Source organism: Mesoplodon bidens (assembly GCF_964165515.1).
Source record: "Mesoplodon bidens genome assembly, chromosome: 17".
NCBI classification, from domain to species: Eukaryota; Metazoa; Chordata; class Mammalia; order Artiodactyla; family Ziphiidae; genus Mesoplodon; species Mesoplodon bidens.
This window is the reverse complement of record NC_138174.1, coordinates 32420999-32437674: the sequence shown is the minus strand read 5'-3', so window position 1 is coordinate 32437674 and position 16676 is coordinate 32420999. Positions and strand designations below refer to the sequence as shown.

The 16676-nt window shown below is 34.6% G+C and overlaps 1 protein-coding gene across 1 annotated transcript in view; it reads left to right on the top strand.

Annotated features, from left to right (window-relative positions):
• DIAPH3 (diaphanous related formin 3) overlaps positions 1 to 16676 on the top strand; it is a 538397-nt gene that overhangs the window by 361324 nt on the left and 160397 nt on the right. Inside the window, exon 25 of the mRNA XM_081214488.1 lies at positions 4782 to 4917. Coding sequence (XP_081070614.1) covers positions 4782 to 4917 — 136 coding nt within the window. The remainder of the gene's footprint in view (positions 1 to 4781; positions 4918 to 16676) is intronic.

Genomic DNA, 16676 nt, shown 5'->3' with positions numbered 1-16676 from the left:
GGGTATATGCCCAGTACTGGGATTCCTGGGTCATATGGTAGTTCTATTTTTAGTTTTCTAAGGAACCTCCATAATGTTTTCCATAGTGGTTGTATCAATTTACATTCCCACCAACAGTGCAAGAGGGTTCCCTTTTCACCACACCCTTTCCAGCATTTATTGTTTCTAGTTTTTTTGATAATGGCCATTCTGACTGGCGTGGGTTGATACCTCATTGTAGTTTTGATTTGCATTTCTCTAATAATTAGTCATGTTGAACATCTTTTCATGTGCCTCTTGGCCATCTGTATGTCTTCCTTGGTGAAATGTATTTAGGTCTTCTGCCCATTTTTTAACTGGATTGTTTGTTTTTTTGATATTGAGCTCCATGAGCTATTTGTATATTTTGGAGTTTAATCATTTGTCTCTTATTTCATTTGCAAATATTTTCTCCCATTCTGAGGGTTGTCTTTTTGTCTTGTTTATGGTTTCCTTTGCTGTGCAAAAGCTTTTAAGTTTAATTAAGTACCATATGTATATTTTTCTTTGTATTTCTATTACTCTAGGAGGTGGGTCAAAAAAGATCTTGCTGTGGTTTATGTCAAAGAGTGTTTTTCCTCTAAGAGTTTTATAGTGTCTGGTCTTACATTTAAGTCTTTAATCCATTTGGAGTTTATTTTTGTGTATAGTGTTACATAGTGTTCTAATTTCATTCTTTTACATGTAGCTGTCCAGTTTTCCCAGCGCCACTTATTGAAGAGGCTGTCTTTTCTCCATTGTAATTTCTTGCCTCCTTTGTCATAGATTAGGTGCCCATATGTGTGTGGGTTTATCTCTGGGCATTCTATGTTGTACCATTGATTTATATGTCTGTTTTTGTACCAGTACCATACTGTATTACTGTAGCTTTGTGGTATAGTTTGAAGTTGGGGTGCCTGATTCCTCCAGTTCCATTTTTCTTTCTCAAGATTGCTTTGTCTATTCGGGGTCTTTTGTGTTTCCTTATGAACTGTAAAAATTTTTGTTCTAATTCTGTGAAGAATGCCATTAGTAGTTTGATAGGAATTGCATTGAATCTGTTGAGTGCTTTGGGTAGTATAGTCATTTTCACAATATTGATTCTTCCAATCCAAGAACATGATATATTTCTCCATCTGTTTATGTCATCTTTGATTTCTTTCATCAGTGTTTTATAGTTTTCTGAGTACAAGTCTTTCGCCTCCTTAGGCAGGTTTATTCCTAGATGTTGTATTCTTTTTGTTGCAATGGTAAATGGGAGTGTTTCCTTAATTTCACTTTCTGATTTTTCATTGTTGGTGTATAGGAACACCAGAGATTTTGTGCATTAATTTAGTATCCTGCAACCTTACCAGATTCATTGATTAGTTCTAGTAGTTTTCTGGTGGCATCTTTAGGACTTTCTATGTATAATATCATGTCATCGGCAAACAGTGACAATCTTACTTCTTCTTTTCCAATTTGTATTCCTTTTGTTTCTTTTTCTTCTCTGATTGCTGTGGCTAGGACTTCCAAAACTATGTTGAATAATAGTGGCGAGAGTGGACATCCTTGTCTTCTTCCTGATCTTAGTGGAAATGCTTTCAGTTTTTCACCATTGAGTATGATGCTTGTTGTGTGTTTTTCATATATGGCCTTTATTATGCTAAGGTAGGTTCCCTCTATGCCCACTTTCTGGAGAGTTTTTATCGTAAATGGGTGTTGAATTTTGTCAAAAGCTTTTTCTGCATCTATTGAGATGATCATGTGGTCTTTATTCCTTAATTTGTTAATGTGGTATATCACATTGATTGATTTGCGTATATTAAAGAATCCTTGCATCCCTGGGATAAATCCCCCTTGATCATGGTGTATGATCCTTTTAATGTGCTACTGGATTCTGTTTGCTAGTATTTTGTTCAGAATTTTTGCATCTATGTTCATCAGTGATATTGGTCTATATTCTTTTTTTGTGATTACTTTTTCTGGTTTTGGTATCAGAGTGATGGTGGCTTTGTAGAATGAATTTGGGAGTGTTTCTCCCTCTGCAGGTTTTCGGAAGAGTTTGAGAAGGATCGGTGTTAGGTCTTCTCTAAAAGTTTGATAGCATTTGCCTGTGAAACCATCTGGTCCTGGACTTTTGTTTGTTGGAAGATTTTTAATTACGGTTTCAATTTCATTATTTGTGATAGGTCTGCTTATATTTTCTAATTCTTCCTGCTTCAGTCTTGGAAAATTATACCTTTCTAAGAATTTGTCCATTTTTTTGTGGTTGTCCATTTTATAGGTTGCCTTCTCTTTTCCTAACTTATGTTGACTTTTTAGCAGCTGTCATCTTATAGCTGGCACTTAACGTATGCTGCATCAATATGAAGCCACATGGTGGAAAAAATATAAACTTAGATAACTTTCAAGTCTTGCTTCTGCCTCTTACTTTCATTGTAGTGAACAAGCATACAATCATTCTGAGCCAGAATGGAGGATGCAGATTCCATTTTGAGGAAAGGCGGGATTGCATATTAAAATATGTATTATTGCAGCTGGTCGTTCATAGCTTAGCAATAATATTTAGTGTTACTATATGTCACGAACTGTGAAGAGTCTGAGAATTTATCAAAGTTTCATGATTTCCATAGTTTCATGGATGTTGGTAAAGACAAAAGACCATGGGGTCAGAAACAAAGAATGGTTTATTACAGCACTAGTCATAGCTAGAGTAAATAATTTATAGATTCTTTTTTTTTTTGCTGTTATTTATTTATTTATTTTTGGTACGCGGGCCTCTCACTGTTGTGGCCTCTCCCGTTGCAGAGCACAGGCTCCGGACGCGCAGGCTCAGCGGCCACGGCTCATGGGCACAGCCGCTCCGCGGCATGTGGGATCTTCCCGGACCAGGGCTCGAACCTGCATCCCTTGCATTCGCAAGCAGATTCTTAACCACTGCGCCACCAGGGAAGCCCAATTTATAGATTCTTGATCTCAGGTTCCCACAGGGCAATGTGAAGAGGACTGGGTTTAATACCTACACACATAGTGCTTTGTATTACTGGAAGGAAATCCTGAATTTAGGGAACCCAATCGTTTTTCAGAATTAGTAAGACTATTTGACCTTTGCCCCAGTTTATCATACTGAACAGTAAACAAATCCATTTGCTTAAGAGGTAGACACTACCTCTACCTTCCAAGAGTGTTCATTATATAAATATCTTTGTAAAGATCATTTGGAACAAAGGTGCTTCATTAGTACTTGTATCTTAGAGTACTTAGTTTTGCACTCTCTTACTTGAAAGTCTTTAGTTGTTTCCTACTTCCTTGAAAGAAACTCTAACCCCCCTATCTTGTTCTAGAAGATCCTAAATGATCAGGCCTCAGCATATCTTCTGACCTTATATAACACCACCATACTGGCCTCTTTCTTCTCTCTCCAACCCACCAACAGGCTTTGCATTTGTTTTTTCCCAGATCATTATCTGGGTAGCTCCTTGACTTTGAGCTTGAATCAAATCAGAGAGGGAGGCCTTATCTGACCACCTAATGTAAGTTAACTGTCCAGGCATTCTATCACATCATTCTTTTTTTTTTTTTTGTAGTACTATATTTATTAAAGATTTTAATTGTTTATCGTCTGTCTTTGCCTCCTGTCCCACCCTATCACACAGAATGTAAACTTATTTTAGAACTATATCTCTGTTCCCCAAGTCTTTAGGTTAGTACCATTTACTATTCAGTCTCTCAGTAAATGTTTATGCATGGATGGATGGATGGATGGATAAGTTTAATATTCCCTCTATTCTGTGCTTTTTATTCCTCCTTTTTTCTTTGCAATTTTCCTTTTATTGTTTTGATCAATAATACTAAACTTTATTTTATTTCTAAAGAAGAACTTGCATTATCCCTAGGGTAAAGAAAAAAAAAGAATATTATAGTAAAGAAGAAATTAAAGCCTGCCCCCAAAATAACATGCCACCTACTTGTTAAAGTTTAATTATATACTTTTCTACTTAATTCTGTTAGTGATAAACTAGCAATTAGATAACCTGTTTGGATTCATTGGTACTGAGAATGTCGTCTCCACAGGAGAGTGTAATATGATGCCACGCTGTTTGTTGGCACTTTGAAAAATCTATGATTACCTGCTAATTCCCACAAATGCCACATGAGTGGCATTTCTTGATTTGCATAAAACTTTAAAAAATAAAAAAGTAACTAATCGCATATCTATTGAGATCTTCTTATGGTTCACATGTCCTTATTGGTTTTGATGAACAGTCAGAGTGCCAGATTTTGAAATACCAAATATTTCTTTAGTCATCCTTATGACACTTCTCTCTGTATGAAAGAAATTGTTAAACAATGGTTTGTAATATAAGGTAGGCATTACAAAATTTCAGCTCTTTTCTATCATTTCTTCTGTGATTATTTTTCTTGTACTCAATAGTTTACTTAGCAGAGGAGGTATGGGAGACTAATACATTTTCTAGACACTCTTTTGGAAGTATGTATAGGAAAACGGTTTTGATTTGTAAATTAAATACTCTTTTATCTTTAGTTTCTGTCTTCCTTCTCTTAGTTGATTTCACTAACATGCAGGTGCTTTAAACATAACAGTTGTATTTTTACATACATAACACATTTAACAAAGGTTCATGTGCTAATATTTTAAAAGATTGTGTTACTAATATAAGAAGTAGCCATTACTTAAAGGACATTATTTAATCACAATTCTACAGATTAATAATTTTCCATTTTCTTTGTGGAATCACTGTGGTGAATATTGATCATTTTCCAAAATTTGTTTGTAATAGCAAGCAATGAAGGAGAATTTCAAAAAAAGAGAAGCAGAGGAAAAAGAAAACCGTGCCATGATAGCCAGAGAATTAGCAGAGAAGGAAAGACTTGAACGCCAACAAAAGAAAAAGCGCCTATTAGAAACGAAGACTGGTGAGTACTATCAAATTTGCTATTTATACTGTGTACACCAAGATTAATACGGGTTACATTATCAGCAGTTTAATATACTTCTGTGAAAAAGGAAGACATGATTGCTTATTTGTATAGCTAAACAGTAGAGCAGTTCTTTCTTTTATGGGCTTTCCCCACTTTAGTTTACTAACAAGTAGTGTAGTGTTTTCATTCTGACATTGGTCTTAGGTGATTTTGGTCCTCTGGTGTACTGTTGTAGTTCCATTATATTAGCAGTTCTTTGGCTACTACTTAAATTACCAATCTGCAAGAATTTATATCAGTGAATAAATTATAGGAAACTTTGGGAAATTCTCTGGGACAAGTAACCTGTTTTCTTTAACAAAATACTCTTAAGGAAGGGGAAAATATGATGGAGGGGAAACTTACTGATTAAAAGAGACTTAAAGAGACATATCGACTAATTGTAATAAACGAAACTTATATATACTCCGATCCAAACAAATGTAGAAAAAAGTAGTCTGAAAAATATCAATACTTTATTTTTTCTTGTAGACATGACAACATTGTTGTGAATATGTTTTAAAGTCTCTTTTAGAGACTCGTACTGAAATTTTATAGATAAAAAGATATTATATCTTCGATTTCAGGCAAAATAGCCTAGCATGACTGGAAAGTAGGCAGGTGTATAGATGACACAAGATTAGCTATAAATAATACGTGGTAAAGTTGGGTGATGGGTACTTGGAGGGTAGGATGTGTTCACTATACCATTTTCTCTACTTTTGTGTTTTGAAATTTTCTGGGTTATTTATTTATTTATTTTTTAAATTTATTTTTGGCTGCGTTGGGTCTTTGTTGATGCGCACAGGCTTTCTCTAGTTGCCGCAAGCTGGGGCTACTCTTCATTGCGGTGCAGTAGTTTCTCTTGTTGCGGAGCACGGGCTCTAGGCACGGGAGCTTCAGTAGTTGTGGTACATGAGCTCAGTAGTTGTGGCTCATGGGCTCTAGAGTGCAGGCTGAGTAGTTGTGGTACACTGACTTAGTTGCTGTGCGGCATGTGAGATCTCCCTGGACCTGGGATCGAACCTGTGTCCCCTGCATTGGCAGGTGGATTCTTATCCACTGCGCCATGAGGGCAGTGTCTGAAATTTTCTTTATTAAAACGTTCTTGGAAAAAATTTAAAAGAAAAAGTAGAAAAACTTCTGTTTTACAGAGACGTATATGTATATTTTCTAATGCTAAGTTACCACTAAGTTAGAAGCAAAAGAATTAAGTAAATTGTAGTCATATCTTTACCCCCTCAAAATTCTGTCTCTTCCACCTCTAAGCCACTAAGGATTGCAGAAGACTTTAATTAAAATCCATCAACTTCACTGCTCAATTACCAGTTTACAACTCAGGGCTGAAAATTCACCTAAGGATTCCCTGGGGTAAACCAAGATGCCTTTTTTGCCTTCTTTACTTTCACTTTTACAGACATATTTTATCTTTAATAAAGCAAACTGAGTAGCTTAATGTATTGCACATGTTTCTTCTAGGGGAAAAAATTATCCAAGCACAATTTCTTGTTCACAGGAGTACATTTGTAATTCAGGAAGTGTTCTCAGAAATATCTTAAAGTGTTAACAAAATGGAGATCAGGAAAACTTAGCACTGATTTTTAAAAGAAACTTCTGGACACTTTTTTAAAATAATGTATTACTGCCTAATTTACCAGACATTCTGATATTTGAACATTAGCTCATTTAGTGTTGGTTAACAAGTCATCTAGATGAGTTACTTGATGGCAGATTGACTGTGTACTGTTTGTGGGTTTTACCTAAGGGTCCGTCATACAGAGCCTTTTTAGCACTCAGTCTGGAGAGTTGAAACCTGACAGGAAGCAAAAATTTTAATGAAACCTTACATCCAGTGTAATCTTAATAATGTTTTCATTTAAATTTCTATTTCTCCTGAAGGAAGTTTCCATTTTAAAAAATAACTAAGTTTATTTTATTTTCCAATTTGAAAATAATATTTTCATGTTACAGAAAATCACCTAAAAAGTAGTGGATCAAAGACCATTATCCATATCCAAAGAATCACTGTTAATATTTTGACACATTTTTCCTTCAGTTTTAAAAGCTTGTACTTTTTTTTTTTTTACATCTTTATTGGAGTATAATTGCTTTACAGTGGTGTGCTAGTTTCTGCTTTATAACAAAGTGAATCAGTTATATATATACATATGTTCCCACATCTCTTCCCTCTTTCATCTCCCTCCCTCCCACCCTCCCCATCCCACCCCTCTAGGTGGTCACAAAGCACCGAGCTGATCTCCCTGTGCTATGTGGCTGCTTCCCACTAGCTATCTATTTTACATTTGGTAGTGTATATATGTCCATGCCACTCTCTCGCTTTGTCACAACTTACCCTTCCCCCTCCCCATATCCTCAAGTCCATTCTCTAGTAGGTCTGTGTCTTTATTCCTGTCTTATCCCTAGGTTCTTCATGACATTTTTTTCTTAAATTCCATATATATGTGTTAGCATACGGTATTTGTCTTTCTCTTTCTGACTTACTTCACTCTGTATGACAGACTCTAGGTCCATCCACCTCATTACAAGTAGCTCAATTTCGTTTCTTTTTATGGCTGAGTAATATTCCATTGTATATATGTGCCACATCTTCTTTATCCACTCATCCAGTGATGGACACTTAGGTTGTTTCCACTATGGAGAACAGTATGGAGATTCCTTAAAAAACTACAAATAGAACTACCATATGACCCAGCAATCCCACTACTGGGCATATACCCTGAGAAAACCATAATTCAAAAAGAGTCATGTACCAAAATGTTCATAGCAGCCCTATTTACACTAGCCCAGAGATGGAAACAACCTAAGTGTCCATCATCGGATGAATGGATAAAGAAGATGTGGTACATGTATACAATGGAATATTACTCAGCCATAAAAAGAAATGAAATTGAGCTATTTGTAATGAGGTGGATGGACCTAGAGTCTGTCATACAGAGTAAAGTAAGTCAGAAAGAGAAAGACAAATACTGTATGCTGACACATATATATGGAATTTAAGAAAAAAAAAATGTCATGAAGAACATAGGAGTAAGACAGGAATAAAGACACAGACCTACTAGAGAATGGACTTGAGGATATGGGGAGGGGGAAGGGTAAGCTGTGACAAAGCGAAAGAGCTCATGGACATATATACACTACCAAACGTAAAGTAGATAGCTAGTGGGAAACAGCCGCATAGCACAGGGAGATCAGCTCGGTGCTTTGTGACCGCCTGGAGGGGTGGGATAGGGAGGGTGGAAGGGAGACGCAAAAGGGAGGGGTTATGGGAACATATGTATATATATAACTGATTAAATTTGTTATAAAGCAGAAAAAAATATACAACTTATTAATCAACTATACTTCAATAAAAAAAAGAATAAACAAGAAATACATTATATTAATAAACAACACATAGGCTGTAGTATTTAGAAACTTATTTATAAGTGGCCTTAGAAAGCAAAGAGAGAGTAAAAAATAATAAACTGAAAAGAAAGTAAAGTATGTTAGTCTACTGCTGACAGCAAAAGTCAACAGGAAACACTTCAGTATAAAAATCTCCCCAAAGCATGGAATGTCCCTGATTAACAACAAATGAGTTATCTTTCCTTCTCATACTTTACTCCAACACACCAGCTTCTACATGCACCCCTGGAACTCAGATGAACTGAAGAAAGGGAAGAGAGCAAAGGAAAAAAACTATATCATAATTGATCTCCTTTCAAAATTCCAAAAGATGAGAAGGGTGGAGGGGAGTGGGAACTAGCCATAACCCAGAATAAAATTTTCCTATTTACAGCTTAAAAGAAGAAAAAAAAAAAAAGACCTCTTCTAAAATCCCAGTAAATGATGATTATTCTGAATGGTCTTTAATTTTCCTTTAACCATAACATGATTATTAGCATAGAGAAACAAAATATTCAGTCTCAGTATTAATGTAGTTGTTATAGCCAAGTAAGTCATATAAGAATCAAATATATTATTACTTATTTGTTGATACTTTTTTTCATATTTAAAAATAGTACTGTTTTAAAAATAGTACAAATATGAAGTCACCTTTTTCTTTCCGTATTAGATGTAGAGCATGCTTTTTGTCAGTACATTGTATTATTATGAAAAACATAATTGCTGTGGTCTTCCATTATTATTTTATTGGTATGGAAAAAATTAATAGCTTGGCCACTTTTGTTTTATTCATCAACAGTTTTTTTTCTATATGCTGTGATTGCAGTGATAAATAAGGATAAATAAGGTTTCTGCTGTGATGAAGTTTAAAATTATAAGGAGTGAATCAGACAACCGCATATGTAAGATAATTTCAGATTATAAAAAGTTATGAGAAGTAAAGTAAGACAGGATAATGAGATGAAAATAGAGACTGGCTGTGTTGGTGTGTGCTGGAGATGAAATTTGGTCTTCAGAACTAAAGAGAATATTAATGTATATCAAACTTATTCATTTAAAATATTGGTTATAAAACTCCGTATACACTGTTAGGATAACCAGGCTCATGTATATTTACTATGCTAATAGTATTGTTAGCATAGTATATATGCTAGTATATATATTAGCATATATTATTAGCATATTATATATGCTAATAGTATGAATTTTTTAAACATCTTATTGTGAGGATCAGCTAAAACTTTATATTATTTTTCTTTCTGGGTATTATATTTTCATATAGAATATAGTATTTCTCTAATCTTTGTAGAAGTTGTTGCCCTGTCTTTCCTTTTTTTAAAAGAATGTAGAAGGGCAAATTGTTGAATTTATAGTAGTGTTTTGCCACCTCTCTGAACCAGGAACTTCTTGGTTTTTCTTATTTTGTATGTAGAACACATACCCCTGAATGATAGAGAAGGAGAAAAATCTTCACATAACTCTACCCTAAACCCACAGGAAGCTTCCTTCCATATATTTTCATGACTTTAGTATTTTCACCATGCAAATAAGAACTGTGTTTTTTCACAGATGTACAACTTCTTGTACCATCACCCAAGGCAGTAGAGTAAATTCAATCCCTGCTCTTTCTTATCCATCATAAATCACTACTTGCCCTTGGCAAGACAGCAAGCAACTATTTTCAAGTCTACTATTTATTGTCACTATCATTTCAGAATGTTATTTTTGTTAGTAGAATGAAAATAAACATGGGATAGTGGGCTGTTTTCCTAAGAAGAAAAATGAAGCATTAAAAATCCTTTTGAGCAGCAAAACTAAGAAGCACAGCATCTTGTATTATGTAATGGCATTAAAAGGTCATTTGTCTCATTTTTGTTTTCTTTAAAAATGATGAGCCTGGAGGTCTCTTAAATATTCACATATGCAGTTGTGGTTATTTCTGTTGAATGATTTGGTATTATATTAAACAAACAAGCAAATTAACTACATTTTCATGATGTCCTTGTTTAATTGGTTGAATTTTGAATACATTCTCTGAGGTTGATGTTTAAATTTGAATTATTTTTATTTAGAAGATACTGAAAGTATCAAATATCTGATGTAGAAATTAGTAAGTATAGTCAGTGAAATTTACTTAAAGTGCGTAGCTATCCTTATGTGTGATCACTTCTAGTAAGACAAATAGTGATTTTATGTGATTATATACAACTTTTTCATAGCTGCACTTCTGTTTCTTAATCATGGAAACGAATAGGGCATTTGATAATAGAATTCAAATATTATGCTTTAAGACTTCCTGAGTATGTAAGTTGATTCACTTAATTTTTAAATAGCACATCAGAATGGTCTTGAAATGGACCCAGTGTTGTATAATTATGTTTTCTGAAGGAAGTAAATAAGAGCTTATTTAATGGAGCAATAAAAACTATATGAGCAGCTTCTATATTTTAGCCTTTAGGTTACAATTTGTTTATTATTTATTAGACTTAAATGTCTCATTTGGTACAACTTCAGTCTATTAAATAGATAATTAGCTTTTAGAAATCTGTTGTTTACCTACATGGCCAAAACTGCTCCTTTGTTTTCCATTCTGCAATTTAGAATAACTAAGCAATTAGGCCTCCATTTTAGAGGAAATACATATTAGAGAAATACTACTTGGGAATGTCTCTGCCAGTCTCAAAGTTATGCAATTAATGTGTGTACTTGCTTTCAAAGGCTTGACAATTATTCTGTCCTCTACATATATTGTAAAACTTAGATTATTTTCCATAATTGCATATATTCTAGTTTTATAGAGTAGTGCTTTCAGTTTTTTAGCATCTTTTGGCCATTTAAGCGTATAAAACAGTAGTTTTAATTATTTCTCTACTTAGAAGAATAAATAAATTAGATTGCATTGACATTGATTATTTCTCTTTTCTTACCTTCATCTTTTAAGGAATAATAATAATTATAATAATAATAATAAAAGCAACAACACCCACTACTACTACTATCATTACCACTACCACCACCATTTTATGTATCACATATTATTTGCCAGGCTCTGTATGTGTTCATTATTGCATGTAATAGTTGCAGTGATCTTAGAAGACTGTTTTTATCAGAGTCAGTTAATTCCTTTTGTACATGGTCACAGTTTTAGCAAGAAGTGAAGCCAAGACTCATGTTTTCTGACCAGAGGTCATGTTTTTATTTTTAGTTCTTTAAATTTTTTTAATTGAACTATGGTTGATTTACAATATTGTGTTATTTCCGGTGTACAGCTTTAGATTCTTTTTCATGATAGGTTAATACAGGATATTGAATATAGTTCCCTGTGCTATACAGTAAATCCTTATTATTTATCTATTTTATATATAGTGGTGTGTAGCTGTTAGTTCCATAATCCTAATTTATCCCTCCCCCTCTCCTTTCCCCTGTGGTAACAATACGTTTGTTTTCTATGTCTGTGAGTTTGTTTCTGTTTTGTAAATAAGCTGATTTATATTATTTTTTTAGATTTCATCTCTAAGTGATATACTTGTCTCTCTCCCTCTGACTTACTTCACTTAATATGAGTCCCAGAAGTTGTATTTATAACTATTGTGCTGTTATTCCTTTACCACTGATGACTTAACTGTAATGCAGAAAAAAGGGACCAAAACAATTTTAGTAATTGGTGACTGGCACTAGACTATACCTATGTATTGTGTATGTTTGTTGAGAATTGTCTTCCCTGAAAACCTGTGAGAGGGACAACTATCTCTTTAGTGCCATATCAATGGTTTTAAACTAGATAACCTCTTCCTTTGTCTTGGGAAGTTTTGAGAGAATTGCCAAATTAGAAATGCTTCCCAAATGCTTCAGATTCTACTTTGATTCTTCTGCTTATCCAAAGATTTGTATATCCCAGTGCCTAGAACTAGCACCTCCCTGCCCCACTTTTTCTTTTTAATTTTTTTATTGAGGTATACTTGATTTACAAGAGGTTTAATTTTTTTTAAATTTTTATTTTATATTGGAGTATAGTTGATTTACAATGTTGTGTTAGTTTCAGGTGTACAGCAAGATGATTCAGTTATACATATACATATATCCATTATTTTTCAGATTCTTTTCCCAAATAAGTTATTACAGAATATTGACTAGAGCTCCCTGTGCCATACAGTAGGTCCTTATTGATTATCTATTTTATATATGGTAGCGTGTATATATTAATCCCAAACTCCTAATTTATCCCTCCCCCCACCTCACATTTTCCCTTTGTAACCATAGTTTGTTTTTGAAGTCTGTGAGTCTGTTTTGATTTTGTAAATAAGTTCATTTGTATCATTTTTTTTGAATTTTATTTTTTTACATAGTAGGTTCTTATTAGTTATCTATTTTATACATACTAGTGTATATATGTCAATCCCAATCTCCCAATTTATCCCCCCGCCCTCACCCCACTTTCCCCCCTTTGCATCCATACATTTGTTCTCTACATCTTTGGCTCTATTTCTGCCTTGCAAACTGGTTCATCTGTACCATTTTTCTAGATTCCACATATATGCATTAATATAAGATATTTGTTTTTCTCTTTCTGAGTTCCTTCACTCTGTATGACAGTCTCTAGGTCCACCCATGTCTCTGCAAATGACCCAATTTCGTTCCTTTTTATGGCTGAGAAATATTCCATTGTATATATATACCACATCTTTATCCATTCATCTGTCAATGGGCATTTAGGTTGCTTCCATGACCTGGCTATTGTAAATAGTGCTGCAGTGAACATTGGGGCACATGTCTCTTTTTGAATTATGGTTTTCCCTGGGTATATGCCCAGTAGTGGGATTGCTGGGTCATATGGTAATTCTATTTTTAGCTTTTTAAAGAACCTCCATACTGTTCTCCATAGTGGCTGTATCAATTTACATTCTCACCAACAGTGCAAGAGGGTTCCCTTTTCTCCAAACCCTCTCCAGCATTTGTTGTTTGTAGATTTTCTGATAATGCCCATTCTGACCAGTGTGAGGTGATACCTCATTGTAGTTTTGATTTGCATTTCTTTAATAATTAGTGATGTTGAGCATCTTTTCATACACCTCTTAGCCATCTGTATGTCTTCTTTGGAGAAATGTCTATTTAGGTCTTCTGCCCCACCCTGCCCCTCTTGAAGGAGGGATTTTTCAATAGTCTAAATAGTTCTGGGCCCAGAGCTCAACAGCTGTGAAAGGGGTGGAAATGTCTTCAGTATTTTCACTGTTTGACCCAGGTTAGAAGTTAAGGACCCAGGGAACTTGCAGTACAGTATTTTTGAAAGGGCACAAACACCTTAGTGTGCTTTACTGGAGCACAAATGCCCTGAGACACCCCATCTCCACCCCCATCTCTACCATGTGACATTTTTTTTTTCTGATGGTATTAAGAGACTGAGACCCTATGAATAGTATCAAGGGGTGTCTGGTGGGAGACTTTTCCTAGAGAGTATCACTAATAGTTATACAGGTTTTCATTTGTATGCAGGAGTCTCTCACTGGAAAACACAGCTTCAATTTGTGGAAACTCATTTAGGGAATAGCTTTTGTGTGCACTCATAGATGGCTTCTCTGTGTAGCTGTGCAAGGCTCACATACCATTTTGTCTCCTTCCAAAATGCCCCAGAGAAGAGAAATTAGGAGAGGAGGCTCTCAGACTTCTCTAGCACAACATATCTTGAAACCTTGATTATTATTATTATTTTTTTTTTACTTTGAGCTATGTGTGTAGTTCTTTGTTAAACATCATATGGTACATCCTCACACTGATTGGTTTACTGCTCATCCAGTATTTAAAAACCATTTTCATTGCCCTTCTTATGAATATTATATAATATTAACTACATGCCAAGTAGAAAATAGACTCCAATTTTTGTTCTTTAGGTTTGTTTTGGAGTGAGAGATTAAATGCCAATCATCGGGGGGAAATCATTTAAATCTTTATTGTATAACACAGATTTCTTTTACGAATTTTACCAAAGAAATCTTTATATTAACATCACTTATTCATAAAATTTTGTATTACTAAGCCCAGATTCACCCTGTTTATATTCTAGGCAGAAATCATATCAATCAGTAATTTTTTTTTTTAAAGGGCTTCAAATGCTTAGATGGATTATTTATTTATTTATTTATTTATTTATTTATTTATTTATGGCTGTGTTGGGTCTTCATTTCTGTGCGAAGGCTTTCTCTAGTTGTGGCAAGTGGGGGCCACTCTTCATCACGATGCGTGGGCCTCTCACTATCACGGCCTCTCTTGTTGCGGAGCACAGGCTCCAGACGCGCAAGCTCAGTAGTTGTGGCTCACGGGCCTAGTTGCTCCGTGGCATGTGGGATCTTCCCAGACCAGGGCTCGAACCCGTGTTCCCTGCATTAGCAGGCAGATTCTCAACCACTGCGCCACCAGGGAAGCCCTCAATCAGTAATTTTGATCTTATTACAATATGGAGATGCTATAACTTTGATAACATCAGTTACACTTATTGTACTGTAATTGAGGACTCAACCACAGTAGCATCTTCTTTGTGTATAACACTGAGCACTCCTTAGATAACGGTCTCCCTAATCAGTAGTTATTTACACAGTGCACACTTTCCAAGCCGGTGGATTGTTGTCACCATGAGCCCTTCCAAGTCAGATTGCCAGTTCTGAGTGGAATTATTATTTGTATTTGATGGGAAGTTATCCTCTTCAATTTCAAAGATAGACATTGAATGTTGTCTTACTTCAGGCATAATCACAAATCTCTTTGTCTTTTAACAGACTTATCTTGTTTCTGTAATCTAATGTATTCCCTTTAAACATTTTGTAAAACTCTGTTTTTAGCATTTACCCTGAGAAACAGAGGCCTCCATAAACCTCTAATTGTTTTAGATCCATAGAGGATAGACTTTTGAACCTGGTTGTTAACTTAATAGAGTCCAACCCAACACTTTACACTATATATATACACACATACACACATATATATATACACATATGTATGTACATACACATGTATACATGTATATGTATGTATATATGTGTGTGTATATACATATGTGTGTGTATAATATATATATATACACACACACATACCAGGGATGGTATAAATTTCACCTTTTTTCCAATTGTTATATATATGTATATGTGTGTATGTATGTGTGTGTGTATATATGTGTGTGTGTGTATGCTAGTCAAAAAAACTATAGCAACCAATCAGACAAAATTGCAACCCAAACAGAATTGCTTAGGTCCTTCAAGCAGTTAAATATGTCTACATCCCCTTTTATAATTCAAAAATGCATCATGCTCTGAAAACCAAAATTTTTAAAGTAACTTTAGTGTCCAAACTGATTTGATGCCAAATCTGACCTGAACGGATAAGAGGTTCCATCAAATGTGAATATTCATGCTGCAGAAATAATAAAATTTTTAATTAGAGGATGCTGCTCTAAGTTGCTCTGGGTGTGTTATGATTTTACAGTGTATACACCTTTTTGACCTTTCTACAGTCTGAAAAACTTCGATTCTGAAATATCTTGACTGAAGAGGTTACAGATAAGAGACCATGAACTTGAAATTCTCAGTGACTGTCCTCTGTCTCTGTTGAACTGGTTATACTATCCAGTGTACCTCTGGCATAGTTATTCCTACCTCTCTGAATTTATTTCTGATGTTCTCTCTGCCATAAATAGCTTTTCTCTAATTCTTAACTGACTGAATCTAACAAAATGTGATTTAACGATTCTTGCATTCTCCCAAAAGTCTTCTCCTAATATTTGCTCTTGATTATAGTCTATTTTTTATAAACCATTATAGTCTTGCCATATAAATTATGTATAGAATATTTGGTTATCCTCATTTTATTTGCTTTAGTCTTGTGCTTCTAATAGATGGTGCATTTTTCAAGAATATGGCCTTATGCGTTCTTCTCATAGGACCTAGCACACTGTGTGCACATAGTAAATACCATGGAAGGCACTCAGAAGATTTGCCAAACAAATGATACATACTTAACTGGCTGAAAGACATCTCTTCCATTTTGTATTCAGTTGAGCATATTGTCATTTATATGTAAAGTAAAAATGTAGATCAAACTACAGCCCTTGAGCCAAATCAGCCTGCACCTCTTTTTGTAAATAAAGTTTTGTTGGAAAATAGACACACTCATTTCTTTACATATTGTCTGGCTGCCTTTTTGCTACAAGTGCAGAGTTGAGTAATTGGGACACAGACCATTTGTCCCATATTTGCTATCTGGTCCTTTACAGAAGTTTTCCAACTCCTAATATAAATAACCTATAGAGATTATTCTTTTGAGTT